General features: G+C 36.2%; 1 protein-coding gene across 2 annotated transcripts; it reads left to right on the top strand.

Moving 5' to 3' along the window:
• Window positions 1-1483: 1483 nt before the first annotated feature.
• On the top strand, window positions 1484-26003 carry LOC149797511 (uncharacterized). Of its 2 annotated transcripts, XM_089962347.1 has the most exons (10): window positions 1498-1599; window positions 2603-2723; window positions 7134-7232; window positions 9420-9457; window positions 11305-11373; window positions 12585-12668; window positions 16922-17123; window positions 19608-19697; window positions 22171-22272; window positions 23404-26003. In XM_089962347.1, the coding sequence occupies exons 3-10, from the start codon at window positions 7149-7151 to the stop codon at window positions 25369-25371; spliced, it is 2637 nt and encodes an 878-aa protein (XP_089818473.1). In that variant the 5' UTR covers window positions 1498-1599; window positions 2603-2723; window positions 7134-7148; the 3' UTR covers window positions 25372-26003. The 2 variants fall into 2 exon arrangements, with proteins under 2 accessions (XP_089818474.1, XP_089818473.1); XM_089962348.1 differs by lacking the exon at window positions 2603-2723 and having other exon boundaries at window positions 1484-1599.
• Window positions 26004-26840: the final 837 nt, after the last annotated feature.

Genomic DNA, 26840 nt, shown 5'->3' with positions numbered 1-26840 from the left:
TCTCCTCCCCACACCCCGTTTTGCATTATTTGTGTGTACATGATTTATAAAGAAAACTTAATTCTGCACGTGGTTTATTATGGTTATTCAAGGTAATTACTGGTTGCCAGGTTTCCACTATTTCCGTCACAGAGGTTGAAAGTATATCTAAATCAGGCTTTTTATTCTCTCCAGAGACATTACATCCTTTGACTGATTTGCCCAAACTGTTCTAATTGAATAGGGATCCTTTCCATTGATCTATACATTTTCGACTCTTTCTTCTATGTATATATGTGATGCATTTTAATATATGCAGCTAGACCATAATTTCTCGCACCTAGCTTCAATGTAGAGCCTTCCAGCTGAGACACATCTTCGATAGCCAAGGTTCCGATGTGATAAATGTAGTAGATTGTTATCATATCGGAACCTTGGCTAGCGAAGATGAATGAGTGATGGTACAGCCAAGTAAGGTAGATTTTCATGCCGGTAAAGTCTATTGTTTATACTTAAATACGATTCACTCTTCGGTTCCTATTTAATGGTGGATATACGTGGCAAGGTTCATTCAAATAAAAGACTCTGAAGACTCTGAAACGTGAAATCTCCCTCCACTACCATTGACAAACCTGTGATTGTTGCTCACTTTAAAATAGTATTATGGATGTGTAAGCGTCAAATATATATATATATATATATATATATATATATATATATATATATATATATATATCGGTTTTTCCTCCACGAGTGATAAAAAGACATTTTAAAAAAAATTATATACCAAGAATGCTCCAAAATCAAAACTTCGAAGATTAGACGAACTCTTCAGTACACTACCTTTTCGTAAATGCAACTCACTTTCATTGGCTGATCATATTAGTATCCGCGTCTTAAGGGGGTGGTAAGATTAGTATGACCTCATCTCTTACAGTTAATTACATTTTATACATTCTTATACTCATTCATACTACAAAGTAAGTCCTATTCAGGAATGCGTCACAGTGAATGTATCCTTATTATCAAGGTAGTAAGGGAAAGTAACTATAGACGCAAACGGTATCGAGTCAAATTCCTTCAGAAAATTACTACTTTTCTTATATAAAAGCTAATCCAGTCGTATTTGTTCTATCTCACAAGTCCACGTTTTTCCTGCTGCAGGAATAGCGTCGGTAGGCACACACAATCAAGCGTTGCATAGCATGATGGGGAATCTGCATCTGTATATGGTTCAAGGTAATTCAGTCGATCCCGCCCGACTTGTGCTTAATAATGCAGTCATGTAAATCAGACGTGTCCAACCCGCGGGCCGCAAGCAGCCCAGTCCTTGACATTGTGCGGCCCGAGTCCATGTAGGCATTCCTTTTGAAAGTAGGCATTTGAAATAATATTAATAATTAGTGTTAAGGAACTCTTCTGCTCATGTGGCCTGCGACCTTAAGCAGTTTATCTGCTTTGGCCAAAAGCCAAAAAAGGTTAGACACCCCTGATGTAGTGATGTCTAGAAATGAAACCGGTAGTAAATTAGAATCGAAAGTATGAGCTGTAGATGACGTACTAGGAGGACATAATTTTCATTTAAGTTGTTAACACCACCTTTTGACGGACAGATCCCAGGTCTCTCTCTCTCTCTCTCTCTCTCTCTCTCTCTCATGTTATGTCGCTTAACTAGTTTGACCAATATCACCACTGGAATTAGAAGAGTCACGCACACACACACACATATATATAGTATTTAGGTCATCTTACTACAATGCTAGTTTTAGAACGTTATTTAGTATAACATCATCTGACTGTGGATGATGCTATTAACGAGATATGTTTTTATCTTGTGGGACATTTTCATTCTCAGAATTCCGTCAATTAATAATCCCACTTTATGACGGAACTGAGAAGTTAGTGATAAGAGGTGATTAAAAGGCTAATATGATTAGTTCACATTTAGGCATCCTTTCCACCTGCAAATCAGTCTTGTACCTTTAATTGACAGGGATGTAATGCAGACTGTAATCTTAAATTCATATAATCATGACAATATTACCTCCCTTCAGATCTCCGTAGCCCATCTTAATTTTATTTAAATGAATATATGAATTTAAGGAATCTGAAATATATTATCCGTAAAATGTAACAAAGTCATTCAAAAGTGGACACACATGTGTCATTCTCTGTCCAACTCCGTTGTTTTGATTATATCCTTTCATTTGTCGTTTGTCCGTCTTTTCATGATCTTAGCTGTTTTTACATTACTAATGTGAACTGGACGTTTAGTCGCTCCCAAAAACATTATTTCAGACTGTTTACCCTCTTTAATCTTCGAGTCAATACGGTCTCATTTATTGTGAGAATTGGCTGCTGTCCATGTTCCCAACAACATATTGTACCTTCTATACGTTATGGCATATTTGATCTTGATGTAACTTTGTCTAATTTTCCTGTTTAGAACCGATTTGTCTAGGATTTTAATCTCCATATGTTAACTCATTTATCGATATCTTTAACTGTCTTGTTTTGATCTTTTGTAAAATTACTTTCAATTTCTCTTTTATAACAAATTTTTACTCTGACTAATATTTCCAACTTTTCAACGGATTTAACTATATTATTTATTTCTCTATAGTGCATTAATTTGCCTACATTCGAATATCTCCTGCATGGATGGTATCTATCTGAACTTTAGAAGTACTTGTTTCAATCTCAGCAGCGGAACCCAGTGAAGGATCATAGTGTTCGATAGAACTGTAAGTGCGCAATCAAATTATACATGGTTCCAGTATAAACATTACAAAATAGTCATGCTTATGGAAAATAACCACATACCGTCCACAAAGCTGTCCTACAAAGATAGTGGATCACCCCCTTGGATTTATTGCCCATATCCTCTCTTTCCATGGTATGATCTTGAGTTGTTATGTATTAACTTTCACTGTCATATTGTTCTAAAATATCTTGTGTTCCCTGATATGGTCTCATTTGACATTTTTAATATCTCTGTGTGGCGTTCTACGAACGTTCTGTTATGAGTTGGGGTGGGGTGCTCCCAATATTTATTTGAATTACTATGGAATTCCCACCCTGGCTCGTTTTTGTAGGAAGTGAAATTAGTGATAGAGAGAGATACAGCTCTGAGCCCCCAAGTCAGCAATACCGACAATTAAATTATTAAGAACACAAGGGTGAAATTCAAAAGAATAACATTTTAATACAAATTAAACGAAATTAATTTCTCAACCAATCTTCTTCCTCTCGACCATTTAACAGCCTATTTCATTACGTGATTATAGTGTGAGATGGCTTTCTCCTGTATTTAGTTTCTACTCATTTGTGTAATTCCTTTCCTCCTTCCGGCGTTCTCCGTCTACGATTCTTCCTATCCTCTTCTTGTCTCCTTTTCTCCTCCCCCTTCTCTCTCTCTCTCTCTCTCTTTCTCTAGCAACTAGGCTTGTTCTCTGCCTACTGCCTTGTTTTATCCTGTCTCTCTGAGACTAGGGGACTACCCGGTAGTTCTGTCCTCAAAAGCTTCCTGTGAAAACAAAAGGACGTTAGCATGTTTCGTTAGCCATCTCGCTCACACTAAATCAACAATCAATCATCAGATAGAGGCTATCTACATCTTCGGTCACGTATTCGTACACATCGAAACCACACACGTTCTTATAGAAAACAACGTTGCAATAAAGAGCGGTATCATACTTATCATACAGACATCACTAAATTGCGTCACATCAATATATTCTTAATCTCATTATTCCAAATAATATCACAACAATCAGACGCATTTCTGTACATTACACTCCCAAAAGTGTACACAAATATTCAAATATCCATATTATTTAAATTTACACACTGCAACCATTTCCAAAGTTACAATGTAATGCAACAATTGCAAAATCTAGAATATCACATAAATAAATATACTAATTTACCACGAAGTAACCAGATAGCGAATTATAATATTATTTCTGACTACGAACTAGCAATCTAAGTAATCATGGCTCATTTCTCAAGTACGCATGTAGATTAAACAATACAAAGGTAATTCTACGTACTAACAATTCTAGTAAGTAAATATACATACTGCATATAATTACACTTACAATGCCTTAACATTCTGCAACAATCGAGCAAAAAACTCACTGACCTTTACGAAGCTTTCTGTCCTTGAAGGTACCAAGGTTTCTTTTCCCGCCAATTCACGAGTGGCTCCCTGGGAGTTATTGCTACAACTTCTCAGCACGATACTTCACAATGACTAATTCGTTCCCAGCCCAAATGACTGTTAAATTCTGGTTGTAATTGATGGCCCCACCCTTCCTCAGTTCCGATTGGATATCAATTCTACCCCAGTCGGTTTAGTTTAACAGACGAGCCTCAGACCATCTGTCAAAGCGGAAAGATTTACAAAAGCATCAAGGGTCCTTTGTTCTAGAACAAAGTTTCCAACGTCTACTTGTTAGTTTTGACACCTAGCGAAGAGGGCTCTTGTACAAACACGAATCGCTACGAAAGACGCAGGGTCTACATACACATGGCGCTAGCCCATTCCTTTGTCCCTGACTTACGTAATCGCGGACAGCCAAACGTGACACCCACCCCAAAGATTGAGAATAAAATCGGGATTTTATTCAACAAAATTACTTCAAATTCACAGGAACGTTACTACGCGTAATACAATAACAAAATTATAGCGACACTACACTCTGACTACGGACACGAATATACACACAACATATGGTTAGTTACAGAGCGATCTATGACATTTCAGCGCTCCTACTCATGAAATCAGCGCCTACGTTCTCGGTTCCTTTCACATATCTAATATGCATCTGTTACTGCTGTAAGAACAGCCACCATCGCATCAAGCGTCCATTCGACAATTTCGTCTGCGCGAAGTAGGCGAGAGGTTACTGGTCAGTTTCCTATATTTCCTATATTTCCTATCCCGTATAAGTACCGCTCGAACCGTGATATTCCGAAAACGATTCCGATGCATTACCTCTCCCATACGGAGTAGTTCTCGGTAGCAAACAATTTCCGACTGCCGTACGCGATATATATCGATTCCCGTGCGACGATACGGGTTTTATCGGTCCGATTAAGTCCATCGCGACGCATCGAAATGGTTTATCGATAAGGGGGGTACTCCCCAAGGGACGGGTCGATGATCCATTTTCGGTGCCATTCTCTGACACTTGTCACAGGAGAGACAGAACCGCTTGATATCTCCCTGGTCCCCTGGCCAGTAGAATTCTTTGATAAGACGGTCACGTGTATTAGCCATTCCCATGTGTCGTCCCATGAGACTTTCGTGCGCGAGCTTTAACACTTCACCTCGCTTCTCTTTCGACACGACGACCTGCTTAAAGTGTTCGCTGCCTTTCCTGGTGTGGCGATACAAGATCCCCTTCTTGTACGCAAACTTAACCGCGCCATTCGGAGTTTCTTTCTACGTTGTTCCTGCAGCGTATTTGTGCAACTGCGCCAGGGTTGCGTCCTCCAGCTGAAGCTTCCTCAATTCGGCCGGAAGAACGTTACTGACCAGTGTCGACGTAACTTCTATCGCCATCGCTTTCGTCTGTCGACGCTTGGACCTGGTTTCCACAGCATTCACCGGCATCAGTGAGCAGGTTTTGGGGTTCGGTTGTGGCAACGCATAACGACATCCCAGTATTACGTCATGTGATAATCCAGCCAAGCACGCAGCTTCAGTTTTCCCCTTTACGTATGGCGAATCTAGGTCGATGACAGCCACTTGCAATGAGTCACGCGCGCTGTTCGCGTACTGTACTTCAATTATCTTCCCTGTGTAATCCTTGGACTTCACGTATTTCTTGTCGACAAGGGCAGGAACACTACATTCTGGTATGATACATTTTGTCTGCGTCGAAGATTGTTATGTTATGATTATATGAGGATACAGAAGGAGCTGCGTTGAGGAGGCCATTAACAAAGCTATACTTCTCGACAAAGGAACCCTCCTGAAATAAAAAGTAATAATAATCATCAAGCGTGTCTCCTTTTTTGGTAACTTTCCACCCCGATGTGTCAAACCTACAGCAGATCATACGTACACATTGGCACCGTATTGAGCGTAGACCATTCATTGGTGAATGTTGTAAAATGAATAGCAAATAGCATTATACATGGTCATAAACTGTATATCAGAAAAGAAGTGAAACCAACTTGCTAAGTAAAACTCAAGAAATATGTAATGTGCCGAGAATACAGAGTGAAAATTCAAAAGATACGTATACATTCTGAACTTAAATTCCGAACCTCTCAAGGGTATATTTGAGGATGTTCCTATGGTTACGTACCTTAGTCCCACAAAACTCAAGAACCATCCGATATGTACCATGATAACTTCAAACATGACCACATATTCAGGCACATATCGTTGCAAAGACAAGCGTTGCCTAGTTTGAAAATATATGCCACATACCAAATCTTTTAGAAGTTCGACAACAGGACTTAATTGCACGATCAATCGGAAGTTAGGATTTCGCACAATACAGTCTATCAGACGACTTTTCTGCCATTCAATATGCTGGCGAAACCATTGATTTCAGAAAGTGAATGAGTAATCTCAAACGCCATATTGCGAACAACATCAATGCGAAAGTCGCCAAGCACTACAGCTCAAATGGACACTCAATCGAGTCCCTCGAGATGTTACCGATTGAAAGCCAGAACATAAGATTGTATGACGTCACCGTTGTAAGCATAAGAAGCTAAAACCAGTCTATGGTGGGTTGTCTTCAGCCCAATTTCGTATTTCAAAGAATTGCATCACCCCAGCTGATCACCAATATTCACCCGAGTCTTATTTTTTATATAATGAACACTTTTTTCTTATTTGATCCCCTTTTAATAAAGCTGGCCTGTATCTCTTCACTCTCTAATCAATTAGTTTCAATGTTATTGTTGTTAGATTAGTAATTAACAGAAATTGTCGAATGTACCGCATCACTACGTTTGGAGGTAGAACACGTTTTCAGACATCTTATTTTAATTAATTTTTGCTGAGTACACTATAGTTTTTTTATACAATTGTTTGTCTGTTGGCAGATGGTGATGGTAGACCGTTATGTATTCATGCGCTCTTACGTCATGCAAAATGATCAGAGTATTGTTTAATTTTGCTACTTCAGGCTGCCTAAACCTAGATGGGGAATTATTTACGAATCACATTATTCCAACCCATTGCAAACTGCATCCGACGTGATCCTTCACTGCCGACACCAACAACTGTAAGTACGTTGAAATTAATCATGGGTGCAAACATAAATATGCATATGTGAGGTACAATATAGTATGCTTGCCCTTGGGCCAAGTCAACCCATTTCAGTAATGACCCTGTATGGCATTATTGAATTTTAACTGAATGAAATAAATACTAACACATTGCAAATTCCCTAACGGAGATAATCTTTGATACATTCTCCTCTGCAGACTTGTCTCTAATTTGGTCTCAATCAAGTCATTGTCCTCTTGTACAAAGTCTTATTTGGTCTTAAGATAACCATGGTATATTGTAGTACAAACTCGTAGCTGGTCACAACGTAGCCACTGTACCATAAAGAACAAACCCATACTTGATCTTAATATAGCCCTTGTAAACTGTAGCAGAAACTCGTATTTGGTCTCAATATATCCATTGTAAACTGTAGCTGCCATTCGTAGTATGTCTCAATATAACCATTGCATACTATAATACAAATCAAATTCGTATTCTAGTACCTCTGTAATTTAGTGAAACCATGTCATTGTAACCCTTATTTAGCCACTAACATCATGTGCAGCACGAACAACAGCGACAACAATAGCCACACCAAGACAAAAGAGCACATTATAGACATGTATGGGCTATGTGAGACATTTGAAACATATTCAGAAAATGACTCAGTTACTTACAATATTTTAAATTAAAATGTGAAACATTGCTGAAATAAGTATGAAGTTTTGTGTTGAAAAGAAAACAAAGGTTTACTTTTACAACACTACTGAGTATGAGAACTAATACTATTGTGTAATCAAGAGAAAACAAGCAAAAAACTACAATAACAAAGACAATAATAATAATAATAATAATAATAGTTTTAGTAGTTTACAAAATCCATCGTTATGAGCTTCGTAGGATCCCTCTACATTTCCAAATAAAAAGGAGATTGTTTGGCTATTGGGTAAATCTCACTGATGCTAAACGAGCCGAGCTATCTGAGACTCATGCAGGATAATCATAATGGTCTGGCAGAAGTAAATGGAAAGAGAGCATTCATGACATCTTATCGGAAATTGGGTTTCAATTTATTCGAGTTAATCAAAACAATCCCAATAAATCCTGGATATACACGTCCTTAAAGGAAAGATCTCATGACCATTTGATAACAACATGGAAATGATCCATTAATAACTCGACAAAATCTGATATATGTAGAATTATTAAAATGAGACTAAAATTGTAGCATTTATTAAACGACTATCAAAATTATATAAGGCAAATATTATAACATCTTGAACTTGGAAACACTTTTTAAAAGCAGAGAAGAGAAAATGAGAACATGGTTAGATATGATAATGTGTGCAAACTTTGCATAAAAACTGCCTGGGTGATAAATTTCTTCATCTCGTCCAAAGCAACGATTTCAGAAACAAGGACAACTACTACGCAAACACATCTTTGTCATACCAAATGTAGCAAGGTTAAAAGAATTATTGAGTTTTAAGATGGTATTTGTTTTCAGAAGAAGAAAAAACTCTCTAAATTAATTGATATTGTTTTATCAAAATTGCGTTAATTTCTTATCATCTTTACCCAATATGTATGTTGTTGTTCTTTATATTTTTTTCAGGAAGGACAATTTTAAATAGTCTTTTTGGCCAATTGCAATAACGATATAAATGCATTCTAAAGAGTCATCCTTGTGTTTGGATGATTTTATTATTTGGCACTGATCGAATTGGGAAACAAATTACAACTTTCTTTACGCAGTATAATCCCACTGAATGGACAGCAATTAAAATGATTCATTCATAAGACTAAATGTTAATTACATGTAGATTTTGGATTGATTACTTTGAAAAATTCAAAGTTTGAGTCAAGGGGAGCGAACAATGTGTGTCAATAAACAAACGTTATTTATGGAAATGTTAATGTAATGATATGGATAAAATTAATTGTTAGTCACTGTAAACATTCGATTCTCGTCAATCCCTTCCCTTTTCCATTTTATTGACAAGATAAATGCACATCTGAAGGTGACATTAACAGTACTTTTCCACTGGATTCATGTAAAATAATGTTTCTTAAATTGCTTCAGTTTTATCTGTTTATGAATGGTTAAATGTGCAAAATAATTAACCTTAACTTGAATTCTAACTCGCATTGTTTTATACTGTACTCCTATTATCACGCAGTATCTTATTTTTTGTTTCAGAGAGAAGAGAAAGAGTGCAGCGGAATAGGATATATCGAGTACGTTGTAGTATTTTGTATTATTATTCATCGGTTCTCGGAACATACACATTTTAAAAAAAAAAAAAACAGATTGCCAAGTGTTATATATATATATATATATATATATATATATATATATATATATATATATATATATATATATATATATATATATATATATATATATGAAGTGTTTGCAGTTTGAATCGTACTACCAATAACTATTAAACAACTTCTTTAGGTCAGAGTGGTTAAATACAAGGTTAATATACGACATTCACCATTTTCCCACTTGTCTGCTATCAAAATGAAATCCTTATTTATATCAAAGGACTACAGATTTATAAATAAATTTATTCCTTTCATGCATATATGAATTTGAACCGTGAATGCACTCGTTATTAGTCCCACACTAAAGAATGAGCCACCGTGGTGCTACACAGGAAAAGGGAGATGATTACATACCATGTTCTTCACTAAATTATTTATGATTTGCTTATAGAACACATCAATATTTTATTAATAAGAAGATCTAATTCATTACATTATACGTTAAAGAAAATGGACAATTATTTTTCACTAACCTGATTTCAGTAAATTTGATGTAAGCCCAATAACATAAGATAAAACATTTCATAAAGTATTCATCATAACCGGAAAAAATGTTCCAATGTAAACAAGACCCTATATCATCGCAACTTTCTTTAAGTGAGACCCTGTATCAACGCCACTTTGTTTAAGTTAGGCCCTATATCAATTCAACTTTAAGTGAAACCCTGTCTCAACACCACTTTATTTAAATTAGGCCTTATCTCAACGCCACTTTGTTCCAGTGAGGCCTTTATCAACGCCACTTTAATTGAGACCCCATATCAACGTCACGTTTTTAAATTAATCCTATCTCAACACCACTTTGTTCTAGCGAGCACTTTATCAACGCCACTTTAAGCGAGGTTCTATATGAACGCCACATTGTTTAAATATGAATTGTCTTCCACTTATCTCTGATCTTAAAACCCAAACGCATAGTTGTATCCTGGTCAGATCATTATGCATAATCGTATCCTGGTCAGATCATTATGCATAATCGTATCCTGGTCAGGTCGTTATGCATAATTGTATCCTGGTCAGATCATTATGCATAATCGTATCCTGGTCAGGTCATTATGCATAATTGTATCCTGGTCAGGCCATTATGCATAATTGTATCCTGGTCAGGACATTATGCATAATTGTATCCTGGTCAGGACATTATTCATAATTGTATCCTGGTCAGGTCATTATGCATAATTGTATCCTGGTCAGGTAATTATTCATAATTGTATCCTGGTCAGGTCATTGTTCATAATTGTATCCTGGTCAGGTCGTCATGCATAATTGTATCCTGGCCAGGTCATTATGCATAATTGTATCATGGTCAGGTAATTATTCATAATTGTATCCTGGTCAGGTCATTGTTCATAATTGTATCCTGGTCAGGTCGTCATGCATAATTGTATCCTGGCCAGGTCATTATGCATAATGGTCAGGTCATTATTCATAATTGTATCCTAATCAGATCATTATTCATAGTTGTATCCTGGTCAGGTCATTATTCATAATTGTATCCTGATCAGATCATTATTCATAATTGTATCCTGGTCAGGTCATTATTCATAACTGTATCCTGGTCATTATGACAACATGGGTTATTTAAGATCATTTTAATATAGACTTATACGTAAATTTGTAAAATTCTCAGGATTCGTATATTTATATACACTTTCACAACGTTTACATCAACTAGGATTCAGGCAAGATGTTGTGTAAAGTTACACTCTCCAAACTTGTTCTAGATGTTCTGTCGATTCCATTGTCTGTTTCAGACAAGGGGCGATCTGCAGAGGACGTAACGAAGGGACTAAAACTTCTCGACATTCCCAGAAAAATAACAGGTAATCGTGTATAAGTTAATATATAGCTATAAATATCTAGAGACGCCTTCTCGATTAATATTAAATGCGAGGATAACTTGAAAGATACAAAAATCAACCACTCATTACGTAAGTGAGTACAACAACTTTAGTTAAGAAATTAATCTGACATCAGCTTCTTTTTTATCCTGTACGATTTCGGAAAAGCTCAACTTTCGTATCCTTATCCGCTTTCGTACATACATACATACATACATACATACATACATACATACATACATACATACATACATACATACATACATACATACATTACATACATACATACAGATAGCCATCCATATACAATTACACTTCATATTATCAATTTATCACTCATCCCGTATGATGCGGTGATAGCACTTTCTAATGTCTGTATATATATTTGCATATCTGCAATAAACTAACAACGAATAATGCAAAAATAGTTTCTAACTAGCCTAAGCGCTTTCGACTCAGACTGAGTCTTATTCAAAGGTAAATATAAAGCAACGACAAACAAAACACAAAACCCATTGAAGTTACAAAATTATACACGACTATTTCTACAAGACTAAAAGCTATCCCTGTCACATGCAATACCTTGCTGGATCCTCTGCACTTGAAATGATTGTTATTCGCCGTATCATGTGTATTACTGTATTCTTATATATATATATATATATATATATATATATATATATATATATATATATATATATATATATATATATATATATATATATATATCTATCTGCACTGAATGCTATTTTTCGACTACGGATATAATCTCTGTATGAGCTTTTTCATTTTGCTAACAATACTTCCTACATGACAAACTCTGAAATATTTAGTAAAAATACCATTGCCTAGAGTGGGATCAGTTCATAAGTTCTGTGTTTTCTCACAAATATAAAAACCATGATAATCTTATGTTAGTGAGTCATGCATTAGTTGGTGTATAAAACACAGCCAAGGGAAATGACTATGAAATTAATTATTGCTCTCAACACAAGTGAATTTAATAATGTGGCATGTGAATGCCAGAATACATACAATATATATGCACACATTTTAATTTATCAATTAGCAGTATCTGTTTGCTCTTAAAAAACAAAGTTCTGATGAAGATTTGTGTGAGCTTGCCATTAAATATACTATCCTATTATATTTAGTTTACTTTATGTATTTTATTTACATTTCTTTTGAATAAGCTATGCTGAGCTGCAGAGGAAGCTGTACGAAAATGAGACGGAACTTGCTAAGCTGCGGAGAGATTACAGTCAATTACTTACAAGGTCATTTAACGATTTTTATGGCAGGGCCTCGACGTTGGAAATAAATATAGGTTACCGCATTTGTATGGAAAAATATAAACAAGTGTTTCTGAAAAATAACGCAAGAACTTGCAGTGTGTAATATTTCTATATGTAAAAAAGAGTTCATAGTTTCCCATACAAATACAGTAACCATTTTATTATATGCTGATTTTGTTTAACTACGTAAAACATAATAATAAAAGACATTACAAAAAACAGTCTAACTGAATTTATGCCTTATTACAAAATAAATTCACAAGTGTGAATTCATCAATACACGTTAACAGCATTCATGCGCACATAGCTCCGTCCAGCGACCTATTATCTCAATCGCGCGCTCTACATCAGTTTAAAAAAGAATGGTCGTTTTTGTCTACTTGAAACTGAAACTTAGTCATATTGTGAATGAATGCGCGTGAATTTCTTTTCTCTGTTTAACCAACTCACTTCTGCTTTACTGATTATAAGGGACTGCGTTATTGGGTTATTCACTGCAGTAAGGGGAATGAATTTCAGCTGTAAATATAGGCTACTCGAAATTCCAGTACCGCTTCTGTGAATATCAGGTTTTGTAGGACATGTCGTCCGGATTTGAAGAACCAACTAAGAAAGTACAGTTTGAGGAAATTCAAGATGTATACATTCAAATATATTTATTACCATTCCTATTAACAGCTAATGAAAACATGTGTATGCCCTGTCAATTGCATCTCGCTTTTGGAGGGGCCCAGCTTTTACCTGTATCATATAAGTTTCTTCTTTCGCTAGACTAACATTGTATCAAAATAGTTACAGGAGGAAAACTGAAAGCCAGCTGTTGTGTGACACTCATTTAACCTTCGGAAATAATACTTTCTCGGCGTCTTAGAGTATTGGCTCTGAAGCTCTTAGTTTCCTACCAATCGTGTATTTTGAATGGCACGTATCTGAATGATATGCAATAGCCCTTGGCCTCAATATGCTTTTTATGATATAGTTTCTAGACCTTGAGAGCACTCGTCATATTCTGAACCATTCTATTTTCGAAAGCACCTGAATATTCTCCTAAATAACTGCTTTTACCAAAAGATCCTTCTAAGACTGCGTCTCTCACATTTATTGTTGACATTGCGAATATCACATTCCTTCGTTTACTTTTTTAAAGTTTCGTTTCTGACTCAGTGAACTCATCCACGTCGTTAACTTTATTATCTATACTAATGGACGAAACAGCTGCTTTATTTTATTCACAGCTACATGTAATCAACCAAACCTATAGCGTCTACAACACGTGTGTACATGGCTTGTTTACATAGTAGTTCCTAATACACTATTCTATCTTTAGGCACACGTGTCGTGAACGAGCGGACAATATGATGGTTTTCAGCATCGTAAAATCCTGCGCGATTCTGATAATGTAACGTTAATGGAGACGAAAATGAGCATATCATAATGAGAGTGCCAGAATTTGCATTAATTCAAATATGCTTTGTTATTCATCCAGTGATCTTGAACAAATGCACGTCTTCAGTAAGGATTTCTTCTGTTGATTTTTGTGACTAATTTTGTAAAAGGGTTTCTTATGTATGTATGTACGTGCGTATTTATGTATGTATGTATGTATGTATGTATGTATGTATGTATGTATGTATGTATATATGTATGTATGTTTGTATGTATGTATGTATGAGTGTATGTATGTATGAAGAAATTCAGTCCCTGCTAGAGGAGAAGCATCGTCTACATCGTGCGTACAACATCGATCAAAGTCCGCTGCAACGAAAGATATCTTCAACAGAGTCCGCCAAGCTGTGTAGAAGATACTACGCGAGATGCAGTACACATGGCTGAGCCGAAAGGCTGATGATAATGAATCCTTTGCCGACAGAAACGAAATGAAAAAGTTATATAATGCTCTTTGTGATGTTTATCGCCCAGTAAATTCAGGCACATCCCCACGCTTGAGCTCCAATGGCAGCACTCTCATAGCCGAGAATAAGGTACTGGATCGCTGAGCGGAATACTTTGACGCTGTCTTCAATAGACCCTTTTCCATCAACGATGAAGCGATCAATCGTCTACCCCAGGTGGAGATCAACGGGAGATTGGCTGACCCTCCAACAGTGCTGGAAACACATAAGGCTATTGAGCTCCTGTGTAGTGGGAAAGCTCTAGTAGCAGACTCTATCCCACAGGTCTGGTGGGCCTAAGCTAGTGGAACGACTAACAGAGATGTTCTTCGGGATGTGGATGCAGAAACGCATACCCCTGGAATTCAACGATGCATCCATCATCCACATTTACAAATGCAAAGGCAATCGCCAATCCTGTGACAACCATGAAGTAATCTCTCTACTCTGCATCGCAGTCAAGGTCCTGGCCAGGCTACTGCTGAACAGACTCAAAGAGTACCTTGATCATGTCCTCCTGCCAAAAACATCAGTGTGGCTTCAGAAAGGAAAGAGGCACCATCGGCGCTATCTTTGCTGCCATTCAGATGCAAGAAAAGTTTCTTGAACAAAATGTCCAGCTATACACCACCGTTGTGGACCTGATTAAGGCATTCGACACTGTCGGCCGCGAAAGCCTTTGGAAGATCATGGTCAGATGTGGATGTCCGGGGGACTTCATTGAAACGGAAGGGCATTTTTATGATGGCATGTTTACCTGAGTCCAGGACCATGGTAACTCTTCCGAACCCTTTGCAGTTACGAATGGTGTGACACGGGGATACGTCTTGGCCCCCACTCACTTCATCCTCATGTTCTCCGCAACGTTGATGGATGCTTTCAAAATAACAGTTATGTGTGAGTAGGTCTCTGATACCGTCTGGATGGGATGCTTCAAACCAGAACCAAAGTCAAAGTTGAGAATATTCGCTAACTCCTGTTGTATATGAATGTGCCCTCAACTCCAGTGCGGAAACAGGCATGCAACGGGGCATGGACCTGTTCTCCACAGCGTCCACCAACTTCGGACTCACCATCTCTACTAGCAAGACCGAGGTTCTACATCAGCCAGCTTCTGTAGAAGATTACCTTGAGCCACCCATCACTGTCAATGGCCAAAAGCTTACAAATTTAGACAGGTTCACATACCTTGACAGCACTTTTTCGTAAGCAGTCCACATAGACGATGATGTCAACACCAGGATTGCCAAATCCAGCGTAACATTTGTCATCATCCGCTCAAATGTCTGGGATAGAAGATGCATCAAGCTTGCCCCCGGGATAGAAGATGCATCAAGCTTGCCACCACAATCAAAATCCCCACCATCCTCTATGCTTGCGAGACTTGAACTATTTATAACTCATAAGACAGGGCAAGGTACCGAACACAAAGGTGCTCACTCAGTCTGCCATGACAAGCATCCACACCATGCTGTGCAAGGCACAACTCCGATAAGCTGGCCATGTTGTCCGCATGGCGATAGAACGCCTAAATAAAAAAGTATTCTATGCAGCGCTACAGCAAGGCAAGAGATCTCACAGTGGCCAAAATAACAGGTACACGGATAACCTCAAGGCCTCGCTGAAGAACTTAGGCATTGACCTTGGCATCTGGGAGAGAGTCGCTGATAATCAATCTGCTTGGCGCAGTCAAGTCAACGCCTCTGCAGCAGCCTTTGAGCAGAGACGACTGGTGGACGCAACTGAGAAACCTGATGTGCGCAAATTCAGGAACAGCAGTTCCGCAACTCTCATTCAGCAACCTGTACACCCATGTCCCCACTGCAACAGGCTCTTCCGGGGCCGGACCGGACTGATCAGCCATCTCCGGACCCACCCCCAGTGAATCGATGACACTGAATGGTCCTCATCGACACCGATGGATGAACATCATGATCATGTATGTATGTATGTATGTATGTATGTATGTATGTATGTATGTATGTATGTATGTATGTATGTGTGTGTGTGTGTGCGTGCGTGCGTGCGTACGTGCGTGCGTGTATGCATGTATGTATGTATGTATGTATGTATGTATGTATGTATGTATGTACACAAAAGACAGAAGCCTCTGAAATGGGAATTTGTTTTTGTAACACGGGTTGATAACTCGGTGTATTCAACGTCATAATAAGTAAGACAACCACTACAACTATTCTTTCGTCATCTGCTATAACTAATGCTATATCATTATAACTGCTTTCATCGTAGTTATATAAAGCATCTAGCACTATTACAGCTACCGTCGATACTATTATGGATACTAGCAAAAGGACCAATCAAAACATATTTTACATACAATAGGTTAAGCGAAATGGGAGCAATACAACTGACTGCTGGCAATCCAAATATTACCGACTTAAGCGACCAAAATCGGCCAGACAAATTAGCAGAACAATTTTCGGAGCTTTACGCAAACCAGTGGACAGACTGTTACCAGGTTCTGATAGATGACCATGCGAAAAAAGAGGAAGAGTCAATTTCAATTCTACTACGGATTTTGACAGTGAGTCTTGGATACGAGAAATGATTGTATCTCTTGTGTCTTTCATGTGTATTCTAGGGTAGTTTTTATTATAGTTTAATATAATATCATCACCAAACTCTGATAGCGCAATAAAGTCACACATATTCGTTCCTTTACCATGGAAAGTAGAGGCGCAGAGCGTGCATGTTATCCCCTATCGTCTATAGAACTTTGACAGTGTTTATGTGATCTTCGTTTCTTCTTAATGGTTACTACGCTTTTAGTAGATATACGGAAATATTTCACGAGTGAAATTGAAACTTTGCCGCTGTCACAGTACAAAATGTTTCCATTTTACGAGCTGTCGATTTGCATGGCTTTTCCCCATTTTATGCCAATCCTATTAACTGCTGCATTACTACATCTATAAATAAAGTTCCTTAATTTTACAATAACATTTGGGCAGCTATGTTTTTCAAATTTACCTTATAGATTCCATGCCTCAGATGGGCATTTTGTCAAAATAATGACTGCATTCATACGAAACTAAATACATGTTTATTGTCGAAAGCACATGTCATGCGCTGATTGATGCTGTTGGGGTGTGGTAAAATAACCAGTTGGTTGTATCAGACAGGATTCAGAGCGAAACATCGTTAAACAATAGTTTTGCTTGTAAGAATCTTCATTCTTCATTTTGTTCATTTCTGCATCACAAGGTCCATTTTTATGTCGTCTTGGTAAGTTTGCATTCTAGCTTGGCAGTAAACGCTTTATCCAATTTTCGATTTGTCAGTTAATTTCTGTTTGCATTCAACACTAATCAGTGTAGGATTTCTTTATAGTTTTCAAACATGATTAAAATTGTGTTGATAGTTAGAATCACTACTTTAACAATTTTATTACTATATTTAACCAAGAGTTTTGGGGAATTTTTTTATTTCTAAAATATATGTACCCTTTTTAGTAATGTAATCCTGTGTTCAGCTCGTGTATGCCATTATACGAACCAAACACATCATAAAGTAGACTTCAAATATTAACATTTTTATTTTTATTCTTGATAGAAACTCATTGATTACATAAATGTACACTAGATGTAATACGGTTGACACTTTTAAAAATCTGTAAATCCTGAAGTAAAGCGAGAGAGAGAAAAAGATGAAGACAAATGAACAGGCATAACTATGGACAAACACACACAAGTGCAGATATACTTCCTAAATGGGAAAATAAAGAAGTTCCAAATATCATATCATCACTATGGCTATAAAGGTAATATCTCTACTATGATGACATCTTTGTTTTCACTGATATATTTCAATACCTCACAATGAAATATATAGTAAAAGGAAATATTACACCAGTGAAGTGGGTAACATTGTACTGTGACGAGTGGCGAGTGGATCATACAAAATGTCTTCACTTCACGAGTGAAATATTTCCTTAAATACACTCAGAAAAATCTAGATTTTCTTTATATTATATATATAGTATTAAGGAAAAACGGTTGATGTGCCTGGATCTTTTCTCCATTCTATGTCAAAGTGATTAACGGTTGCATTACTACATCCATAAAAAGAAGTTCCGAAATTAACAATGATTATAGGACAGCGACTTTGTAGAACTTCATATTGTACCCAAATTTTGATTTTCACTAATTTCGGTTTCCAATTAACACTCCTCTGTGCCCAATATCTCCAACGTCCAACGTTTTCAAACACGATTATAATTCTGTTGAGACTAATTTTTAGCAGCTACAGTTCATGTAGGTTCAGTCACTAATAATTGGCAGGATGAAAATGAAAAATTTATTATAAATGTTAGTGCTTGAAGATTAACCTTTGTTCTTTAGAGTTCGTTTTATGCATTTATTTACGGTGCCTACTTATTTATTAAATAAATGTATTTAAGAGAGTCGACAGATTGAACAAATGTTATGATCCGTTCATCCTGGTGGAGAAAGAAATAAGGAGCCGATAAAGAAGAAAAAATCAAATATGCGAAAATATGGAAAAACATATTTGAAAAACATACTTAAGGGAACATATATTTCCTAAATGAGAAAAGAAAGGAGTTCTAAAAGTGGTGTTGCTACTGTAGCGACAAAGGTGGTATCGCCACAATGGCAATATTGTGTCCCACTGTATCCCGTCCTGAAATATATAATAATACTGATTATGACAAAACCGTTTACAAAGAATCTTTATTTATATCGCTAAATCTTGCTAATTCAATACTATTTAATGAAGCGATATTGATTTTGGTTTTTAATATTATCTCATTTGCTCCAGTTGACATTTGAAATACTTGTACACAAAATGTAAAGGTAGATACAGATTTATACACGTTCTTTTCAATCTATCACTGCATTCTGCATAACTCTGCTTGTTCACACCGCTCATTCTAGTTTTGCAAATCCCCATATCGTTGGCATATGCTAATAAATGCTAAAGATGGGTTACACTTTGCAATAGAATTTTATTAAACCTCAAACATAAAGTTCTATAATTTACATTTTAGATATCGTATGATATCTGCCTGGATCGAAGCCAAAATATCACTAAAGCTGCGAGAGACATACTTTTGGCTTTCACAGGGAAAACTGATGGGGTAAGTCCCTTATCAAGCCGATCGTTACAATTTATTTTGTTTACGTCACAATAAATGTTCAAATCCTTTACGTTTGTCTGTTCTTTGATATCACTAAATCTCTATCAACTATTATTGTGTTTTGTATTTTTTTCAATGACATTCAACAATAGGTATTAATTCCACTTAGATATATTTGTACTTACAATTCGCAAAATTAATATGAAATTGTCTCTCTTTCGTATTTACTTCTTGCGCAAGTTTTCATGTCTACATATTTCGAACTTTCTGATTAATTGTTACCATATCTTTAATTGTATTGAGGTTCAGTTACACGTTACAAACAAACATACATACATACATACATACATACATACATACATACATACATTCATACATACATACATACATACATACATACATACTATTAAGTGCTTACCGTGCATTGTACCTTTCTCTCTCTCTCTCTCTCTCTCTCTCTCTCTCTCTCTCCACATGCTGTATTTACATATTCAGATGATGACGCGCACACATACTGTGCTGTTCATTATCAGTGATATAAAATATGTGACTTTATCAAATTCATAATTGTCACATTCAAATATTTAATATTTAACGAAGAGTTAATGCTTGAAGTTCGGATTCAAGAGAACTTTGATTCGTTTTAGTGGCCAAAACTACTAATAATTATTTAATTGTTGCATTTTCTTTCCATACAATCTGGATTTTTTGCAAAAGGATCCTTATTTGTGTATAACTTTCAATTATCTTCCTAAATCACCATTTTCAGATTAAAGCCAGTCTTTGCGTGGCATCATGGTTCTCTGGTTGCAAGGACATATTACAACAAAAAAAAAAAAAAAACATTAAAAAAATATTTTCTTAAAATACAGAACCCGACTCGTACTTTTGAGTATGCGATAAATATATGCGTTACGTGGCAAAAAAGTTGTGTTCATATCAAAACAAAGGTCTTACTAGCATTCAATGTCAATACGGCCACAGAAGTGTGGTAATGTATTCTGAAGAAAAAATTGTTTTGCAGATCAGTCTTAATCTTCAAAATAACGTTGCTTTTTAAGTAAGAAGAATGCGCCCTCCTTTGTTTTCTCTTTTAACTTGTTATTGAGATCTCTGCTGCCTCCCACCGCGAACAATTGTAAATTCCGTCATTATTCTAATTATATCCATCATTATTCTATTTACAAACATGATAAACGATACCTTAAAATAAACCAGTAATATATAGGAGAGATGAAATGTTCCTGAGAAAATACCGGATACATTTCTCGCACGGTACCAACACAAAATAATATTCTAACAACTGGCACAACCACGAGTTAAAATAACCGTGGTTTGTGGGTACAACACGATGAGAACTATCAGTAATTTACACAGCAAAGGATTTTCATCATACATCTAACTTACTTATGAATTTAAAGCAAAGAATATTAAACTCTTCCGTACACCCCCATCCTCTATTCGTAAATTCACCTCACTTTCATTGGCTGATGCTATAAATATATGTGACTTAAGAGACTTGAAACTTTAGGATAACATATTCTCTTGAAGTAAATATAAATTTCTGACATTTTGCATTCTAATTAAATCCTATCTCCACTGTCCTACGTGAAGATCAAACTGCGATTGCTTAGGGGTCATGTTCTGATAACCTATGTTATTACCATAATATCTAATTTTATCAGCCAACCAGATAAAGTCTTATATCTTCGCGTTTGAAGACTGAGCAGGCTAGCTGAAGATCATCAATCTGTGCCGAACGATTTGTTTCACTTTCATATTTTTGAAAGCTTCATTCTCATTGGCTAATGCAAAGGTCACCAGAACATGTCCCTTTGCAGTCGCTGTCAAATCTTCACACAGGACAGTGGAGATATGATTTTAATCAGAATGGACATTTTAAATATTTTTACGTTTTAATCCCTCTCTCTCTCTCTCTCTCTCTCTCTCTCTCTCTCTCTGACATCACAGGCAGTCCGATTTAGCATCGCTTCACGGTCATTTTATCATTGTTATCAAGGTAGTAATATGGAATAACTCCATACAGACCCGAACGACCTAGAATAAAATTTCTTAACAAAACAAAGGTTTAGGTGTCTCAAAAGGTGCTCGATTTTCTTGCTGCAGCTAAACTATCTGCATCACTCTAACAGACGTTCTGCTAAATTCAAGTATGTCCTGTATATTTCAGAAAAAATGTCAGATACTATGGCAAGAAATATCGGTTCGATAACATTGGAGTTTTTAAAGCTGAACATAAACCTTCCATGCAAACGGTACTGGAAGAAAGAACGAATTAATAGAAATGTAAAGAAACTTGTACAAACGATGATGTGTATCGTTATAGAACAAGAAACGGCGTTGAAAATCACTTTGCATAATTGCCATAATTACAGATCTACAAAAAGGCAGGAAACATAATCTTCTGTAAACTATAGATAAACCTATGAATATATATGTTTATTTCTCTTAGGAAACGAACAAGGCACTTGACTCACTAATCCTTGAGACACTCCACAAATTTAAAACGTTTCGTGCCAAAACATTCTCGGCTGTACCTGCTGATGTTGAGGCGGTACGTATACCACTTGTTGATTATAACTATTGATTTGAACTGCAGTCATCGCTAACATGTTTTAATTTATCATGGAGTCGATAGATCTTGTTTGTTCTAAAACTTGTTGCATTACTGTAAATATGACGAGGCACGGGCACACGATATGTTACGTATTAATCACTTTGTAGATGTAAAAACGTCCCTTTTAAGTACAGATACAAAAAATACATGCATGTGAAATAATCAAACCGCCTTAATAGCTAAAGATAATTGATTGTTCATACTAGTGTAATTACAGTAAATAATATAAACAATTTGAACAAGAAACAAAAAATACGCTAGAAATGCAATAATTTGTATTGTTTTAGCTATAATTACTACCTTGATCTTCAAGATCAAAAACCAAGATACCGTGATTCATCAGGTGAACTACTGAACTTTTAGTTATTAAAACAACAATTACTGCTTGGAAAAAAAAAGGTGTAGGTTTGGAAGAAGCATGAAAATGGTGTTAAAGTGCCAAATGGTATTTCTATGCAAAAGTAGCTTCCTGGAATGTATGTTTTAAACTCAACATAATTATAAGTTTTGCATGCTAGAAAGCATATCGATTTGTATAAAGAGGAGACTCAATGAGGCCTTTCTGCTGTGTATAAATTGGAAATACATCATTAGATTAATACAGAGTTAAGAAAAAGAGCAGCTGGGTCGATTAAAAAACAGAAACCATGGATAATTAATCACATTAAATTACGTAAATTTAAATTGTCCTGTGCTTACAATACCATATTAAATTTATTACACCGAAGAAAAATAATTATTTATAAAAGGGTTAAACATGAAAAATATATTAATGTCTTGGTCATTCTATTAATTCGCAAATGATCTTTATGAACGCTTTGATATCCATAAAAAAATGATTTAGTACACAATGAAAATGTATACGCAGTCCTGCAATATTTTCGAAGTTATTTCCAAGCATGTGTGGGAAGCCCGGAGTAAGATCCGATTTGATATATCTTTAGATCGCTGCACTGTTTAAGTAATGTATATATATCTGAAACGTTGTTCCATGTTTTCCAATAACATGTAGCTTAATCTCAGTTTTACACGTGTAAGTTACATAGCGTAACACATACTTATTTTCAGGCGATTCAAGCAGAGCTGGTAGCGACGATTGGTGGACAACATGTTGAATCTTCCAGATGCTATATTCAAGAGTGTGTGAGAATTTGTTGGTTGATGTGTATCAAGGATCCACCTTTGTACATTTTCTATGAAAAGGAGGAGGTGTTCGATAAGAACCGCTTTATGGAGTACACTGAAAAAGGGCCTAGGGTTTCATATGTTGTATGGCCTGCATTGTACCTTTACAAGGATGGCCCAATGATGAGGAAAGGAGTTGCTCAAGGAACAGGGAGAAGAAGTAAAGGAAAGAAAAGAGGCAACATCCCAGAAAGTGGGGTTAATGTGCCTAGTGACGTTATTTGTGAAGAACAAGCAAATCCTGTTGAACCTAACCAAGAAATATCGCGTATAGACATCCATCAAATGAATCAATATTCTGTTTCAGTTATGAATGAATTAGGTAACATGTGCAAAGACGACGCGCATGTGTCGCTAAGTGATATTAAAGTTCATGTTAATGAAAGCAATGATCATACACATGGAGAGAGCCAGGTCAAATATGATGATGAAGAAATAAGTTATGAAACCGAAACGAAACAAAACGTAGCTGATAAAACAGGAAATAAATACCACCAAGAAGAGGCCGGTGACAAAATCATTGCATCAGTTGGGATAGCAGAAGGATCTACTGTTAAAAACAGCCAAGGCTCTACAAACTTAAAATTTCCACATACAACTGATTTCAAACAGAACGGTGAGTGGATTGGACCATGTCCAGGAGGGTCGAAAGATATCAACCGATCAAACTGGTCTGGAATCAAATTACAAACCGTTATTATAAAGGAAATTCAGAGAGACTTTGAAAAGCTAGGAAAAGAAAAGTTTCAACAAACTCAGGATCAGGGGCAACTGAAGGATATTAAAAAAGCTAATGATGCTGACGAAAGTGGTGGTACGGAGACGCTGGAGCAGATGAAGTTAGACAAAACTAAATCCTGGAAAGAAACTGATGAAGTATTCAGTGATGAAGAGAGAGACGTACATAAATTAGTTTTTTCTAAAGGCGATATAGAGGAATTAACTATACACGCACAAGGATCGCTATTAATTAACAATCAAACTCAAGCGGTTGCCTCGCTTCCATCTCAAGGAAATTCTCTGAAAGGAAATAACACTAGTACATTTAAACAAATGGAAGAAGGTATATACAATATTGAACCTGAAAACAATTCGGTTGTCGCAGAGCAATTTTTAGATTATTTTGAAATCACAGGAGATGGAAAGGGCCAGACACTGGGACAAGAGTTGAAAAGCAAGGAAGGGGACCATGAACGAGTTGAAGATACAAAAGGAGATGTAACAGGACAGAAAAGGGGAAACGAATTGGAGGGCGAGGAAGGTACCCATGTACAAGATGAAAACACAAAAGGTGATGGAAAGGGCCAGACAATGGAAAAAGATTTGGAAGGCAAGGAAGAGACCCATGAACAAAATGAAAACACAAATAAAGAGGAAACGGGCCAGAAAATGGAAAAGAAATTGGAAGGCAAGAAAGGAATCCATGAACGAGATGAAGACACAAGAGGAGATGGAAAGGGGGAGAAAGTGGGGAAGGAATTGGAAGACGAGGAAGGAAACCATGAACGAGATGAAGATAGTGTAGAAAATAATGCAAGAGAGCAGCCTGAAGAAAACTGCGTAATATATGGACCGTTATCAAGACAAGGTGAACAATTATCCAACTCAGTTGGCACAACAAGCATATATCCACCACTTTCAGAGGAATTTTTGATTATGCGAAGTCTCGAGAGAAATCGAAAAGATGATGTTGATACGGGAATTGTATGTGTGGAGGAGATGAATATGAATCAGAGAGGACTAGATCCGCTGTTTGAACCTGATATAGACGGTAGAGAAGAGAAAGAAGATGCCATTGGCTGTGATCAACATGAGAGCATTCCATGCGACTTTCACATTAATGATGAATAAGATGGAAAACTAACAGCGTCAGATCTTTGGAAACTTTCGAGCAAACCTAATCAAGAATGGAAGGAAAGTGAAGATATTATCCTTGTTCTAAAAGCTGAGAGTCAATAGATGGCGAGGAATTGGATTCTTATTTCGTGATTTATAATACAAACACAGCAAACTATATCCATGGTTTGGAGAAATAAGTATAAGTGTTTTAACGTACAAAATGGACAAAAAAGGAATGAAATGGGATTTGAGGGCACCCTTTTTGATTGTGCTTTAGAACTGTCCGTATTGTAGGTAATAAACTGAACATGTTAACTTCACTTGCAAGCAATACAAGAATATTATAAAAGTGGTCAACATTTGTCACATACCGGAATACTTTGATGTGGGTAAATGTACACGCTTATTGGACAAATTCTCGAATGTACCCGACTGCCAACAATCCTGATATCTCAATATATCATGAACTCTTTTGAATGGTTCACAGTTGTCATAAAATACCATTTTTGTACAATAAGAATTGTGTAGTTATAATGAATAATCTAAACATACATTTCCTGTCAAGTAATGCCTAAACGCGACATTCAATGCATCTGCAGACTGATGTTACAACAAGAACATAATAAATAAGAATGAAACAATTGTCCAGCTCCACTTACGCATATGCATAGCGTAAGGGGTGAAAACTCATTTTGCACCTCCTCCCTACATGACATTTTGCAAATATCCCACATCGTAAAAGAACCTACATAACCTAACCATCCAATAAAAAATAACACAATTCTTCTAAGAACTCACATGACCCTGCCAGTCAATCAGAGGTGACCTCAAAGTTATCAATGTGTTTTATTATTAATATTATTAGTAATGATAGTAGACACCTACGTAAACACCTATTTATAGATCCTACCCAATCTACTCTCTTAATATCTTAGGTTAGAAATGTATACCCGTGTACAAAAATTAGCTAACTTGATTATAGACGATCGTTAAAATTTTGTCATGAAACAAATTACACATAATATACATACAATCACGTATGAAAAGTTACAAATATATATATATATATATATATATATATATATATATATATATATATATATATATATATATATATATATATATATATAGCGTCTGAATTGGAAACTAATTGAGAGATGCAACAACATCTATAGATATAGGTCCTTAATTGTCTGCCCTTGCCCATTTCAATATTATTTATGATCGGCATCTTGTTTGAATGCGATTGTCATCTTGTATAGTTGGAGCAAACAAATGTAGATGGACACTTTTCAGTACTTTATCAGTGCTAGTGCAATATGATGAGGGTGGCAGTCTGATCAGAGTTATATCACACTCTGACCAATATAATATTTAGTTATATGACATGTTCTGTAATATATACACTGTGATTTTAAGTGACATTATCGCTCTCTCACATTTAGTAACTTATGTGTTCGTATTTATTGCAAACGTGGGCG

The sequence above is a fragment of the Sinohyriopsis cumingii genome, chromosome 6, assembly GCF_028554795.1.
Source record: "Sinohyriopsis cumingii isolate HCF-2022 chromosome 6, ASM2855479v2, whole genome shotgun sequence".
In the NCBI taxonomy this organism is placed as follows: Eukaryota; Metazoa; Mollusca; class Bivalvia; order Unionida; family Unionidae; genus Sinohyriopsis; species Sinohyriopsis cumingii.
This window is presented reverse-complemented; position numbering and strand designations above follow the sequence as displayed.

Excerpts from the sequence above, each read along its gene's own strand:
- LOC149797511 (XM_089962348.1), top strand. The coding sequence starts at position 7,149 with ATGGGGAATTATTTACGAATCACATTATTCCAACCCATTGCAAACTGC. Across the intron at positions 7,233-9,419 it reads CACTGCCGACACCAACAACT|AGAGAAGAGAAAGAGTGCAG; the intron begins GTAAGTACGTTG and ends TTTTTGTTTCAG. Across the intron at positions 12,669-16,921 it reads TACAGTCAATTACTTACAAG|GTTAAGCGAAATGGGAGCAA; the intron begins GTCATTTAACGA and ends TACATACAATAG.